This window comes from Pimephales promelas, chromosome 20 (assembly GCF_988280905.1).
Source record: "Pimephales promelas chromosome 20, fPimPro1.hap1.1, whole genome shotgun sequence".
NCBI classification, from domain to species: Eukaryota; Metazoa; Chordata; class Actinopteri; order Cypriniformes; family Leuciscidae; genus Pimephales; species Pimephales promelas.
Genome location: NC_142788.1, coordinates 13,430,627 through 13,446,581, shown reverse-complemented (window position 1 = coordinate 13,446,581; position 15,955 = coordinate 13,430,627). Strand labels below are relative to the sequence as shown.

The following is a 15,955-nucleotide window of genomic DNA, read 5'->3' as shown; positions in this document are numbered from 1 at the left end:
GTCATTTCTGAAACATAAAATAAACATAAAAGTATCTATACCAAAACAGCTATGTTTATACAACCATAAATGAATGTGAAACAATTAAATAAACAATATTTTCATGCAAAATAACATACAGTGGAATAGAGCATAATGTTTAGTGTTAATTTATATACTGCAGAATTTTTTTTACTATAAAATATGATTTACCTTAAAGATTTACATGCGTGTGTTTATTTTGCAGAATTAGAAATAAAGCAAAAGGCAGCTGAATGTGATGTGTGTTTAATAGATTTTTACACACTGATTTATTCATTTTAAGTTTTTGCGCTTTTAAAGGGATCATGAACTGCATTTTTTTAAGTCCCACTGTGGTGAAAATCCAGCTTTTAATGTTGATATTTGTCTATGTGGTGTTTTTAATGTGCTTTAAGACAAACCATGCGCAAATTCCTGAGTCGACACCATTGTAATTTTCTCCTTAAATCTGTAAACCAAAGACAGTCACAAAAGCACGGTTTGTTTCTGACATCACAAACTACCTTTGTAACCAATCACGTCAACGTGTGATCGCCAACGAGTGGATCTCTGAGCTGGTGTGAGTGAGTGGAGGCGGGGCTCATTTACATATTCATAGAATCACGAATACTAAATGCAGCAAGGGTGTAGAGTTACATTCAAGCTATTTTAAGACATGAACAATTTATTTTTTCAAGGAAAAACTTTTAAATATGTAATTTTGATTATCAAAGATGAGTTTAAAGGGATTAAATCATTGACTACAGGGTAGCTTTAAAGGAGTAGTTCACTTTAAAAAAAACTTTTGCTGATAATTTACTCACCCCCATGTCATCCAAGATGTCCATGTCATTCTTTCTTCAGTCGAAAAGAAATTAAGGTTTTTGATGAAAACATTCCAGGATTTTTCTCTATAAAATGGACTTTACTGGGCACCAAATGGTTCAAGGCCAAAAAGACAGTTTCAGTACAAACTGCAAACTGTTCAAAGGGCTTTAAACGATTCCAGACGATGAATAAGGGTCTTATCGAGTGAAACGATCGCTCATTTAATAAATAAATAACAAAGTTTAAGTTTTATAAGCTCAAATGGTCTTGCTCTTTTCTGTGATGCGCGTTCGTGACTCTCCTGTTCGAACTCGTTTATCAAAATGAACGAATCTTTTTCCGAGTCAAGTTGTTCATTTTGCTCCTTGAATGAACAAAATGACTTTAAATTTCTTTTCGACTGAAGAAAGAAAGACATGGACATCTTGGATGACACGAGGGTGAGTAAATTATCAGCAAACGTTTTTTTTTTTTAAAGTGAACTACTCCTTTAAATAAATGTATAATGTTTTCTGAGGTCCACTTATACTGTAATGACTTTTACATTCAAACAGTTTCATCATTTAGAAGTCATAGGCTATTTTCTATCCTGTTTTTATGATGGGCATGCTGCTCTCAAGATTTGGATGTAAAAGCCCACTGCTATGACTGGTTTTGATAATAACATAATTTTATGTCTTCTCCGCAATTAGACGAGGAATTGTTATGAGAACTTTCAATGTTGAAAAATATCAAACCCCTGAAATTCAGCCAAACATAAAGTGTAAGTACTTGGAATTACCACAGTTGACAAAGGATAACTTGCTAATTCAACTTGACTTCGATGAGCAAAACAGTTGGATCTTTTCAACGAATCGGTTGATTCAGTTTGCAAAACCAGTCTGAATGATTCATTCATAAATCAAATTGGTTCTCGAGTTCAACTCAATGATCCCGTCACAGCCATTAACAACTCACAGGCGGTGAAGAATGACTCAAATTGCAATCTGTTCCTCACGCAAAGCTATCGTATGGCTTCAGAAGACTTGAAACACAGCACACATGTTGTACAGACCACTTTTATGGTGCTTTTTCTTCCTGTTCGAAGCTAAAAAAGACTCAGAAGGGAAAGGAGCAACCAGTACAATTTTTCATAATATCGTCCTTCGAATTTCAAGGTTGAATTGGTATTTATAAATCTGTATATTTCCAGTGAATTCATATTCAGAGAAATAATTTCCCCTCCCACATCTATAGGGAGTGAAGCCATAAACTGTAACATACTAGTTCAATTTCCTTGGAGGACACATCGTATCGAAGCCTCCAAAACCTTCTATGGCGCTACACAATTCATTTTCAAAGTGACTGCACAGCTTAATTGAAAGCTCTTCCACCACATCCAAAACACGTCCTGCTCCCGTAAGCCTGATTCTCTGCGTCAGGGTCTATTACTGTCTTCTGCTCATAATCAAGATATGGGCTGATAGCAACAGATCCTGCGACATCACATTTGTTCCTTTCTGCTGTGACTTCACACCCAAACAATAAATGACCAGGCAAGTTGACTACATACATAATGCTTCAGTGAACCAGAGGAGAACGTCGGATGCAACGGTCCGTGACCGTAAAGCTTTCATTGAGGAGCACTTCTCATTTCTATTAACTCTGAGCATCAAAAAATCAGTACAGTCTTCCTATAAAATGATTAAGTTAAAGTTGATAGAGACATAGTTGTGAGTACGCCACAAGAGCCACACAGGGAAAGAATTACCAATTCATTTTACCTGCAAGATACTCCATGATTGATAGCAGCAAAAACTGTTTCCATAGTAACGTCATCTTCAGTTGCCAGCGGCGAGTGTTACTTGAATCCAGTGCGCCGTGAGCGAACGGCTGCTCCCTCGAAGAGAAAAACACTTGACCTGTTGAGGACCAGATTATGAGAGAAATTAGAAATCATTTATAGTCCAGTCTATTTTTCTCAATTAACTGGAAAAAATTGTATGCAAAAGAAAGCCATGAGGTAATGAGCGGTGGCTGCTGTGTGCTTACGATACACATTATGGGGCAAAAATCACAGCACTAATGCAGCTAATGTGGCTTAAAAGATCAAGAATGAGAAGATCTCTTGCACTCAGAACCAGAAAACAAACACTCTCTCCATGACGCAAATAGATGTTCATCGGTTAGATTACATTTTATGTAAATTATCTATTGGAGAGTAACTAAAGTAGTAGGGGTGCAGATAAACAAAACTGACGGTTCGGTTTTCCCATGGTTTTGACGTCTCGGTTCGGTTCAGTTTACATTTCTTTGAAAAAATGAAGAAAAAAAAAATGTGTCTTTCATGAATTCAACTACAATTAAACGTTTTGCAAGGATTGAAAAAAGAAATCTGCTAATGCTGTAAACTATATAGAGTCACACATTACTAACATTAAAGGTTAAAAGAGCCTAGACTTTTAGTCTAAATTCAGATGCTATTTTTTTTTACATATAATAATCAACACCCAACACATTGTATAAACTGAACATAAGGCAGTTTTTGCATTAACTTATGTTTTTATTCTAATTTGCTGCTGTCATTTTCATGAAATTTTAAACATACATTAAATAATCAAGATACCATTAACAGGTTAAGTAAAATATAATTCATAGGCTAATATATTGCATTTATTTAGCGCAAGATTTCATTTTTCTATGAGCCAAGAAGTTGTGGACACTGAATCACTTGCCTGCTGAGGTAAATATAATGCTAGTGACAAGCTCTGCTGTTTTATTGACGTCTTTCCGCTGCTGAAACACTGATTGAGCGATTACACGAGTTATGATGTATTTCGGTAAGTATATACTGTATATTTCAAACCTTCCGGTGTCTATTCATGTTTATACAGTAACTGAGGAATAGTTGGTTGCGTTTACTCGCGCTCCGCGCTACCGCTTGAAATGAGGAGCAGTGATCTGTCACGCCACATCAAAGAGCGCCAAAACGGCATTTATTGTTGGAAGTTCGTGATGAAATAGTCAGAATTTGAAAGATTACACCTTGCGTATTATCGAAAGTAACAAAACACGGAGCTTGCTATTTGGTGTTAATGGTGGTTAGGCTGCAAAACTGAATTCATTGTGTACACATTCCAGGTCTAACGAACCAGGCTGGGCGGGGCCAGGATAACAGGGGGCGGGGCGTGTTCGGTACGCCATGAGAGTGTCGCGATTCGAATCGTGGGTTCTGTATGGCGGTTCTTCCGTTCGGTTCGAATGTCGTTACACCCCTAGATTTTGACAACAACAACAACATTTATTTTAAACAGTGGCCTAACTTTGCTGTAAAAAATGGCAAAGTTAAAAAGGGCTATACACTGCTAATCATAGATGTACGCCTATGTACAATTACATATCGATGTCCAGCAATCGATTAAAATAGTACATTGGCGTGTCCCATCATTCTAAAATTCTCCTTTCACTGCATCTGTGAAGTAGGACAACGTCCCACCAGTCCTTGTTTCGGATTCTCATCCACAGACGACTAGCTAGATAAATATAAGCAGCACGGCACAGCGGTTCATATGCTCATTGTCTCCAAATTATTATTAATTTCTAAATTTAGTTATTACTCCACCACCTGCAAGACATCTGCAATAACCAACGTGGTTGAATGACCAATTTGTGACAGTACGGTTTCAGGGAAATAATTAATTAATTAATTTCTTCAACAATGCACCATGGTTAAGCAGGAAGTTACGTTTTTGTATGTGAAACACGCTGGTGCATTGAAACATGAGGGCTTAAATATACAAGGACTGATCACATAACAAGGAAAACCTGTGAACAATAAAACAATGAACCAATCAGGATATGATGCAAGTACTAAAGAGCTCATGAAAACTAAGATCACATGAGGGGGAAGGGAGTCACATGACAAACCAGGAAACAAGACCAAGACAGATTTCAAAATAAAAAACATGAAAGCATGAACAAAACCAACAACAGACATGGCAACAGATGTTTTGTTCATTTTTTTTTTATCTGAGGCAGAAGCCTCAAAGGATGTGCCCTCTTTTGGCAAACAGGGTTGGGAACAGCAGCTTATTTGCATTTAAAGATACATGCACGAAAACAGCATGTTTTGCATTCCACTCAAAAATGGACATATACAACATGGTGTAATAAATGATCTGTGGGGAATTTTGAGCTGAACTTTACAGACACATTCTTTGAAGCACATTTAAAGTCACCCTGAAATCAAAATTGACAATATTTTTTTGGGGAATATGTGGTCTGTGCAAGAACAAACTGAAGTTGAACACTGAAGTACTTTTTTCCTCATGTCTATTCTAATGCAATTAAGAGACCAAGCGTGTTGTTGTTAGAGTGTTGCTAATCAAATCAGTACATACATGGATTAATATTTGCTTGAATCTATTTTGTGAAGAAAGCATAGTCAAGTTGAATATATGCAGTGTAATATCATACAGTTATAAATTAATAATTCCTTTTCAACTGATAATTCCTTTTCAATTGATAATTAATTCCTTTAATTCCCCTTCCGGCGCACTCAGTGTCCGATTTCACTCGCTCGTTTTCATTCACTCCCTCAAGTGAACTATATTAATGTACTAATGTGGGAATAGTAAATGAGGGCAATGGGGGTGATTTTGAACAGGTACAGTGTTTTTAACATATGACAATCGTTTTTTTAACAAACATTTTAACTTTTCGGTGCAAACGAATTTGCTAACATCCTAAGCTAACCTCTAGAAACATAATATAAAGATGATAAAATGCATTTCAAGCCCCCTTTAGATAGATAGATAGATAAATAGATAGATAGATAGATAGATAGATAGATAGATAGATAGATAGATAGATAGATAGATAGATAGATAGATAGATAGATAGATAGATAGATAGATAGATAGATAGATAGATAATCTTTATTCAGGACACATACACAAGATGGTCCATAGCCCTATACATATACCATAATATTACAAAGTACATTAAAAAGAAAAGGAAGAAAGAGAGAGAGTAAAAAAAGGAAGAAAAAAGAACAGAGTCCTTTAATCCTTGACGGATGAAGTTCCAGAATGCCAATTTTTTTTAGGGCTGTGAAACGATTAATCGCGATTAATCGCATCCAAAATAAAAGTTTGTGTTTACATAATATATGTGTGTGTAATGTGTATAATTATTTTGTATATATAAATACACACATATGCATGTGTAGATTTAAGAAAAATGTGTTATTAATAAATCAAATATTTATATTTATGTATAATATTAATTTTGTATAAATATTGGGGCTGTGCAAAAATGAATTGTGATTAATCGCATCCAAAATAAAAGTCTGTGTTTACATAATATATTTGTGTGTGCTGTATATAATTCTTTTGTATATATAAACACACACACATGCATGTATGTATTTAAGAAAATGTTTTATTCGTATATAAAATATTTATATTCATATAATATAGATTATGTATTTTTATATACAGAATTTAAGCTCAAATAATTCTTAAATATATACATGCATGCATAGGTACAAAATAATTATATACAGCACACAAAAATATATTATGTAAACACAGACTTTTATTTTGGATGCGATTAATCGCAATTAATTTTTGCACAGCGCTAATAAATATATATAAAGTATATACATGCAAATATTTCTTAAATATATACATGCATGTGTTTGTATTTATATATACAAAATAATTATACACACTACACACACATATATATTATGTAAACACAAACTTTTATTTTGGATGCGATTAATCGCGATTAATCGTTTCACAGCCCTAATTGTCTCAGGGTTGCAAGTTTATATCTTGCAATTCAGACTTTATCTCTCAGAATTGCGAGTTTATATCTCCCAATTCAGACTTAAAATTCCCAATTGTGAGAAAAAAGTTAAAATTGTTAGATGCAAGCTCTTTGGTTACATAATCTCCTCAATTTTGATGGTTTCAGAATCAAATATTCACTGAACATGTTCTGGACGGCACAAAGTCATGTTTATCCATATTTAATGTTGTGCATGGGTCATATTTTTTGAACCGTGTAGTTCTGTTCATGATTTTCAAGGATAAGAGCATGTCACACAATCTGTCCATGTTGGCATCTGCCATATTTGACTAGTTTCTACCAAATGGCAGACTAATTTGCGCCCACATACTGCAGAGTTTGATCAGAACAGTCCTGGCTGTGACACATTTTTGGGCTGCGGGTTACCAGTCAAGAACCACTGCTTTAAGATGCTCAACGCCAATTTTCTCATAATACACTTCAGAGGAGCGGTTCACACGATTCCCCGACACACAAAACACACACTTGCACAAAGCCGAGTAATATCCAGGCCACTGAAGACTTATAAGGGCACTCCAAGAATGATAATTATTGCCATCTTGTGTAGTTTTCAGAGCGTCGGGCCTCAGGAAGGATTCCTCTCATCTTTCAAGTTTTAGGCTGGTTTAAGCAGGAGTAAGTGTGTAAAATGGGATTTAAATACTCTGGATTTTGAGCGAAGAACACCGCATGTCATGTTCCGTCTTGCTAAGCAGTCTTGAAGTGAGCTTGCGAGCATTCTCTTCACACTGAACCCATCAAGTGTGTGCCTTACTATTAGGGGCTCTGTTATTTGCTGCCTAATTTAATGCCTTTATACAAACAATTCAACCTCCCTCCAAATAAAACACCCTGCAGATGTAAAACCGCATCAATGATGCTTAATGTTTCGAACTCTCTGAAGCGAAGACTGTTTCAAAGCGCCATCTCCACTCCATTACTGATTCTTTGATTATGTTGCTTTGTTCCTCATTATAAAGGGTCAATACACAAACGCATGCGTCCAGATCTTCGTCAAAGCCATGCAGCAGATGCTGCTGAGATGCCGAAAGTAATGGGTAAACGTGTGTCGCCGTAAATTGACTACGGTAAAGTATTCTTCTCTCCTGAGGACAATATTCTGTCAATAGCATTGTAACAAACTGTTTTATGAAGCTGCTCAAGTGCTTCAGAAAACTGAAATATCAAAGACAAAAAGAGGCATTCAGATAAGCAACACACTCAAACAGAGGGTCCTTGTGTGACAAATAAATCTGTTACAGTCCCGTAACGTTGTTATAGGTTAGTTAAGTGACGCCTTCATGGCACAGCACTTTATTCTGTATAATACGCGGGTGCGATCTTGCTTTGATGGTCCTCTGCGGGGTATAAGAGGGATTATTGTGTCGCTGGCCGGCCTGACTGATTTTCTCAATTACGAAGCTGTTGAGCGCAGTTTAGCGGGACAGATGTTATATTTGTATTCATTTATTTCATTATTTTACAGGGTGGATGACACGTGAAATGAGGCTGAAACAAGAGATGAATATCTATTATGTCCCTTACGTAAGCACACAGATATAAATGGCATCAGGTGTGACTTATGGGAGAGAGAAAAAAAAAAATGCAGCTGTAATGCTGAAAGATTGACTGGTTTAGTTAGGCTGACGTCAAACTGCAATATGTTATTATTTTAGATATTGATTTTAATAATAGAAGCTCAATGAAATAATAAATCAATCTATAATGTCTTATATTAACGTTCAAGTCAGGTGTGTTGACATGCACAATCATACACTTAATAACCTGACAGCATGTAAGGTCATGTCAAACTGTTAGTCGTTACTGTTTAACGCATTGATTTTTGCTCTGATTTCACTCTTCATGTAAACACGTCTAATTCACCATTCTGTTTTCTGTTCATGGCTTTGATGTCATAACCAAGAATAGTAGAGTAGCTTTCCATTTCATCATGACAATGTTTTGTGTGTGTTGTTGTTGATGAGAATGAGCTGATTTCTATCTATCTATCTATCTATCTATCTATCTATCTATCTATCTATCTATCTATCTATCTATCTATCTATCTATCTATCTATCTATCTATCTATCTATCTATCTATCTATCTATCTATCTATCTATCTATCTATCTATCTATCTATCTATCAATTCGTCCGTCCCTCTATCTATCTATCTATCTATCTATCTATCTATCTATCTATCTATCTATCTATCTATCTATCTATCTATCTATCTATCTATCTATCTATCTATCTATCTATCTATCTATCTATCTATCTATCTATCTATCTATCTATCTGTCTGTCTGTCTGTCTGTATATCAGTACATCTTCTATATGTCTATCCATCAGTCCGTCAATCTATCTATCTGTACATATATCTATCTGTCTGACTGTATTTATCTGTCTGTCTGTCTGTCTGTCTATCTATCCGTCAGTCCGTCTAGCTGTCTATCAATCTATCTGTCTGTCTGACTGGCTGACTGTTTCTGTCTGTCTGTACATCTATCTATCTGTCTGTTTATCTCTCCGTCTATCTATCTATTCGTCCGTCCGTCCGTCACCCTCTATCTATCTATCTATATATCTATCTATCTATCTATCTATCTATCTATCTATCTATCTATCTATCTATCTATCTATCTATCTATCTATCTATCTATCTATCTATCTATCTATCTATCTATCTATATATCTATCTATCTATCTATCTATCTATCTATCTATCTATCTATCTATCTATCTATCTATCTATCTATCTATCTATCTATCTATCTATCTATCTATCTATCTATCTATTGATCTATCTGTCTATCTGTCTATCTATATATTAATCTATCTGTCTGTCTGTCTGTCTAATTATCTGTCAGCACTACTGACCTACTAGCACCAACTGTCACCAACAAATATAGAGATACAGTGATGAGCAAGGCCCGATTTGAGGCACAGTTGTAGTGGACCTCACAATATTAATCTCAGGTGGTGACGAGTAAAGCTTTGTCTCTGAAACACAAAGCCATTAATAACAGCCTATCAATTGCTTTCTCTTTCTCTCGAACCAAAGAGTGGCCTCTACGGGTACTGGAGCACATCATCAAAATAGCAAATGAGGCTGGCGGCGAGGGAACCGGTACACAGGGACGCGAGATTCGTGATAATCATCATTCACTCTGTCCCTTTGCCTGTAGGCACTTTACATCAAAACAAATGACAACTGCATCTCATAGTGACATGTTAGTTTAAGCAAATGCATAGAAGACAGCTTATCAAAACCATTCCCGACGGAGAACTGTTGTGTGCCAATGCTGATACGAGTGAGATTTGGGATAAATGTGCAGTCTGCAGCACATCATTGCATTACTGTAACAGGTCTGTTTTTCTGTGATGTCTTTTTAAATTATGAGCAAATGTTTGATGAATAGCTGGATTGTATGTAGCAACAAGTGAGATGACCAATCTAGCGACTGAGACAAGGCCGACCCGTTTCTAGGGAAAACACAAAACTATACCAATTACAAAACAACAGAGATGCAATGGATTTTATTTTCATGGACTTAGAGTAAAAAAAAAACTGATTTGATACATGAATTTCTAAGGCCTGTAAATTATCAACATTAAAACGTGTCTGGAAATTCTGTTGTACACCTACATGCCTTCTGTCATCTGATTTATAGTTTACACTGTAAAAAAAAATATTTTCAAGATTTGTTATCACAACATTTTTTTCTTTTGTCAAATCAACTTAAATAATTTATTTAGTTCAGATAATTTATTATTTTACGTTTCTGATGATTAAATCAATCTCCTTCATTGTATTAACTCACTTTTTCCAGTTCAATCAACTTAAAATGTGAAGGCAACCAGGTTACTTATTTTTTTTTTTAAACCAACAATATTTAGTAAAAGGCCTTTTAGTTTAATCGTAAAAACGTTTGTGGTACACCCGTCTTTTTTTCTATGAAAAGTGATTTTTAAACAGTAAACGTAAGAATAACTTTCATATTGTTACACTGTAAAACAAAATAGTTATGACAACATTAATTTTTCTCATTAAAATAATTGCTTTTAATAAATTATTGCTAATAATAAAAAAAACTTTATGTTATACAAGAATCAACTCAGTTCAAGTCAATTTAATGTAATAATGTAAGTTTAAATGACTTAAACATCAAAGTTGATTGTAAGTTTTATATGGATTGTACTTAAAATTGAAGGTAGCAACTTTTTTATTTTTTTATATTTCAAAATGAACATTGGCTGGACTATAATTATCATAACTATAATTCTTAATGAGGTACGCTCATTTGCTTTGAGGTTCATAATGCTTTGAGGAACGTTTTTTGTTCATTTCTCAGTTGCATCGCATTATATGTTTTGCCCCCCAGATTAAACAACAGGGACTGATAATAAAACTGAGTGTTTATATATCATCATAATAAGACATATTATTGAGAGATACAGTCACAACTGATGTATACATGCATTTAACGTATTAGTCTGTTACACTGCTATAAAGATCTATGTGTTTCTTTTTGGCCATAAATATCAGCAACTGCACCAAATTGCACATTTTTTGCTCAGTTTAGGCCACTGAATAAAATCAAGGTGTTTTTTAGCCTCCTTGAGTATGAGCTCCATATTCTCCTATATCATATTAAATGAGCCATAAAGGCCTGATGTATCAAATATGCACACTTTTAAAAAAAAATTAATAAAGTTTTCTGACCATCATATCATATACAAGGCTTTACAGGGTAAATCTTAACCAGTGTTAAGGTTTTCTTCCTTTTGATCAATGTAAAAAAAGAGGCATTCTTTCAATACTATTATGTTTTTTCCTTCCTCTCCTTCTTAAGTACTGACCTCATTTAGCTTTATTACAAGACCTTCAAAGCTACAATAAAGCCCCGTGAAGCCGTGGTTTACAGAGAAATTAAAACAGCTAAACTCACTGTAAACCACGACGTCACGGGGCTTTTATAAAACGTTTAGTCCATGAACATATTTCTTTTAATATTTATCGCAGGTGTATGATTGTAGATTGATTTACAATGGCTACAAACGAGGCTCAACCAATCAGAAACAAGGATCCATTTTATCATGTCCATTTTGACTTCCTTTCTGAAAACAAAAAAGTGCTTTCACTAACAAACTAAACACTTTTAATCGTATAATAATACGATTAAAAGTATTATTGTATGTCTTTGAGGTACTATATGTGTCTTTGAAGTACTATATGTGTACACTCTAAAAAATGTTGGGTTGTTTCAACCCAAATTTGGGTCACAAACCCAAATGTTGGGTTAAAAATGTAATTAAAAAAAATTACAGTTGAAAGTTGAACATTTTAAATGACATTTTTAACCCAACATTTGGGTTTGTCCATATATTTGACCCAAATTTGAGTTGAAACAACCCAGCGCTGTTTAGAGTGTATAGTAGTGCTATATGTATAAAGCACTATATGTATAAAAGTACAGAGGATTTTTCTGTCACATTGTGTTGTTAAGTGCTGATCTGTTATAATTAGAGAAGGCATGCGTTTGTCCTTAATTTATTTGCTCCCTTAAGCCCAAAGTCAGAGACACTCATTAGGATAACGAATGGCAGCTTTGGAAAGAGGTCTCAAGACACAGAATTCTTCCAACTCCTACATGACCAGACGACTAATAAGTCTCATCATGGCTGCTCCCCGTGCGTGAGGATTTTTGAGAACAACACCGTTTTTAAAAAAATGTCAACCCACAAGGGCACTTACGCTAACAAATACCTAGAATTGTTTGTTTTTGTGCCATATAAACTCACACCGCAAGAGATTATTCAGAAATGCAATTTAGTTCTTGGCGTGAATAAATTGAGGGGAGCGCACAAATATAAAGCAGGTCATTTGAAGATTCTCCATGGTGTGAATTTTCACGCAAGTTGTCTGTGGCATAACTGTGGCGATGAATGACTTCATTTCACAGCTCTAATATTATTAGAGGTCCACAGAATATTTACACCACACGTGTGGAATGAAATGAGTGAAATGCTGCATTAAATCCAGGAGTCTCCTCTCCACACATTTATGCGGAATAGTCAGAGGCTGGATTTTATCGTGGATTCGTATTAAATCTGTGTGATGTGTGTGATGAAAGGACATTTGGCAGTTGGCACTTCTAAGCGGTGTGAAAAGTGTGGGACATTTCTTGACTTCTCTTGACTCCATGATGTGATTCAATGATCATCTCATATTGCAGGCATGATTCGGATGAATAATTCAAGTGAAATTAAAAACCAAAAGTTCACATTAAAAATGCAAATCCATAATACAAGGATCATTTCGGGAGGAAGTGGTTGATATCGGTTCAACCACAGAGCATGGGGAAGTGTTACATCACATGAGAAGTATAAAAAATATGAAATGCCTCACTGATGATACAATATCATAACTCTTTCAGGAAACACAAACAGGCATTTTAGGGCACATTCAACCCACTCTTTACATTACAGTATTCATGTTACATTATTATAAGAAGTAAAAAAAAATGAGAGTTTTTTTTTATACTAAGCTATACTTGTAAATACAACACTTCATCAGACAATTGAGTACATGATTCAGAAAAGTTATTGTGTGTAGGTGTGTGTGTGTGTGTGTGGGGGGGGGGTCTTTCCAAGAACTTCATAAAACTACGATGTAACCTACTTTCTGAAAATTAGATAGGCTTTTATACTGGTTTTACTAACAAAACACCTTTAGTCGAAAATGTACTATTTTGTTTATGCATATTTCATAGCAGGGAAATACGCATGTTTAGAAACATTTTTTTTTTTTGGCTACACACACATATATACATACATACTTCCATACATATACATATGTTTTTACATTGCTTTAACTTAAAATAAGTTATAGCCTACCTACAAGATTCAAATAATCTTTTTAAGTCAGTTTAACGTAATTTAAGTTGAAATAACTTAATGACATTCGAGTTGAATGTACTTTTTGACAGATTTTTACTGTGTGTGTTTTATCACTGTAAAAAATATTTTCCTGATTTGTAATCACAACATTTTTTCTTTTGTCAAATCAACTTAAATAATTTATAGTTCAGATAACATAATATTTTGTGTTTCCGATGATTAAATCAATCTCCTGTATTAACTAAATTTTTCCATTTCAATGAACTTAAATTTTTTAGGCAGCCAGGTTACTTCATTTTTTAAGTTAAACAACATTTTTTTTTTTTTACAGCAAACAATACTATTTGCAAGCAGCTCTGTAGTACCACATGCAGTTTGTTGTAACAAGGACATTGTAATGTAAAGCGTTAGGCACTTTTTGTTCTGAATGTCAGGCTCTCTCCAGGGGTTTTCCTGACACACCAGCAGAGCACCTGTGCATTTCTGCAGCTGAAGCTCTGCCTGAACTTCACTGCTGCAGAGCTCCTTATACCCCTATCTGTCAAATCAAACCCTGTCAATCACCCTCATGCAGCACACACACACACACACACACTCTCTCTCTTTAACAGTAAATCAACACGATCTGCTGTTATTTGACCTGCTGATTAAAACATCTGCTGGTTCAATCGTCACTGATTCGATGTGAATTCTAATGCAGCAACAAATAATGAAAACACACGGCTGCACCTGAAACCCCAATGCAAGGTGAAACAATGAGCAGACAGAAAATGTATAACAATAAAACACTAAATACTGATTTGAAAATATCTACTCAACCCGAAAAACGTGTTTTGTCCCTCCTCGCAGTACGTGTATTTCTTCAGTCTGTGTTCCACAAGCGGTAGATGAGAGATGCTGACATCGCAGTCACTGAGATTTCGGGAAAACCATTTTGCCCAAGTCTTTGCGTCCAGAGAGAGCGAGAGAGAGAGGGAGAAGAAAAGCTCAGGATGTAGGAAGGTTTCGCCCTTTCTCCTTCGGTTCTGACTTCACCTCTGAATATAATATTCCAGCACGGCTCCCTCAGTGTGTCTGCAAACTGCGCTCAAAGCTAGACAGTCCTGCGCCTGTGCCAACCTCACCTCGCTGGGTTCACAGCCACACAGAGAAAGACTGAGACGTTGTTTGCGGCCAGATTTACATTCAGCGTGTCCAGCCAGCGCTGGGTCCAGCAAATCAGCAGAATGATAGCGAAAGACTGGAGTGAGACACTGTATGAACAACAGCGCCACCTCCCGACCGAACCGCACAACTCGCTCTTATGACTAATTAGGAATTTTTTACAGTTTTAGATTCCCCTTCACGATTCTGAATCCATAATGGTTCTATATTTAACGATTTTGTCTTTGTTTTGATGAATGAAAAACATTATGTTTGTGTGAAATAAATGTCTTTACAACCCACTTTTGACCAGTCTTTGCTGAGTATTTTTTTTAGTGTGTTAAAATTAGGCTACCTCAAAATTTGGATAGTACCACAGTTTTTACAAAACTATTAAGCAGCAAAAACATCAACAAAATACACTTTTTCTTGAGCATCATAACGACAAGGCTAATGTCTGATTTGAGCAATGATGAATGACAGTACACTAGTTTTAGTATTTTATATTGTAATAATATTTCACAAAATGACTCATTTTACTGTATTTTTTTACCAATAGAGTCTTGCTGAGCGTAAAAGACTTAAAAAATTATTATATTATAAGCGTAGAATTTCTTAATTAGTATTTTTGTCTTGATTTCTGGTGTAAATATTTAAACGTTCCTGAAATATAATATATATAATTTCAGATGAAAAAAAACAAGAACATAAAATATTAAGTCTTATTTCAGAGAAATGGAATGAAATTTAGTGATATTTTTGCTTTGCAGGGTAAGAAAAAGAAATGTCTTCCTTTTAAATGTACATTTTTTAAATCTCATTGGCAAATATTTATTTCATTGAAATAATGAATTATTATTGAAGTCCTTCTTAAATGTAGAAATGTATTTTGTTTTAAGCTGTGATGTTTAGTTATGTACTGGAAAAAAATTCTCTTTTTTTTTTTTTTTGGCAGGATAATTGGGATGTTTCCACATGAAGCTCCATTTTTAGGAAACCTTCCAGAAGATTTTTTACAGTGTAGGCTGTATAGCTTCCATTGCACTGATCTTGAAAGTTTCATTAACATAAAAAAAAAAAAAACTGACTGACATGCTTTATCTCTGAAACCTGCAGCAGAGAGCGAACTGAGCTTGTTTTGTGAAATATGACAGGCTTGCAGTTATGCTCAATGCCTTGAGAAAGATTACATATCCGAGTGTGATCAAATTGACCTTGAAACAAGACGAATCCCATTCATGGACAA

The 15,955-nt window shown here is 35.0% G+C and overlaps 1 protein-coding gene across 1 annotated transcript in view; it reads right to left on the bottom strand.

Moving 5' to 3' along the window:
* cntn3a.2 (contactin 3a, tandem duplicate 2) overlaps positions 1 to 14,783 on the bottom strand; it is an 81,260-nt gene extending 66,477 nt beyond the window's left edge. The window contains exons 1-2 of the mRNA XM_039652879.2: positions 14,386 to 14,783; positions 2,592 to 2,729 (exon numbers count right to left, since the gene is read on the bottom strand). Coding sequence (XP_039508813.2) covers positions 2,592 to 2,646 — 55 coding nt within the window. The 5' untranslated portion in view covers positions 2,647 to 2,729; positions 14,386 to 14,783. The remainder of the gene's footprint in view (positions 1 to 2,591; positions 2,730 to 14,385) is intronic.
* Positions 14,784 to 15,955: the final 1,172 nt, after the last annotated feature.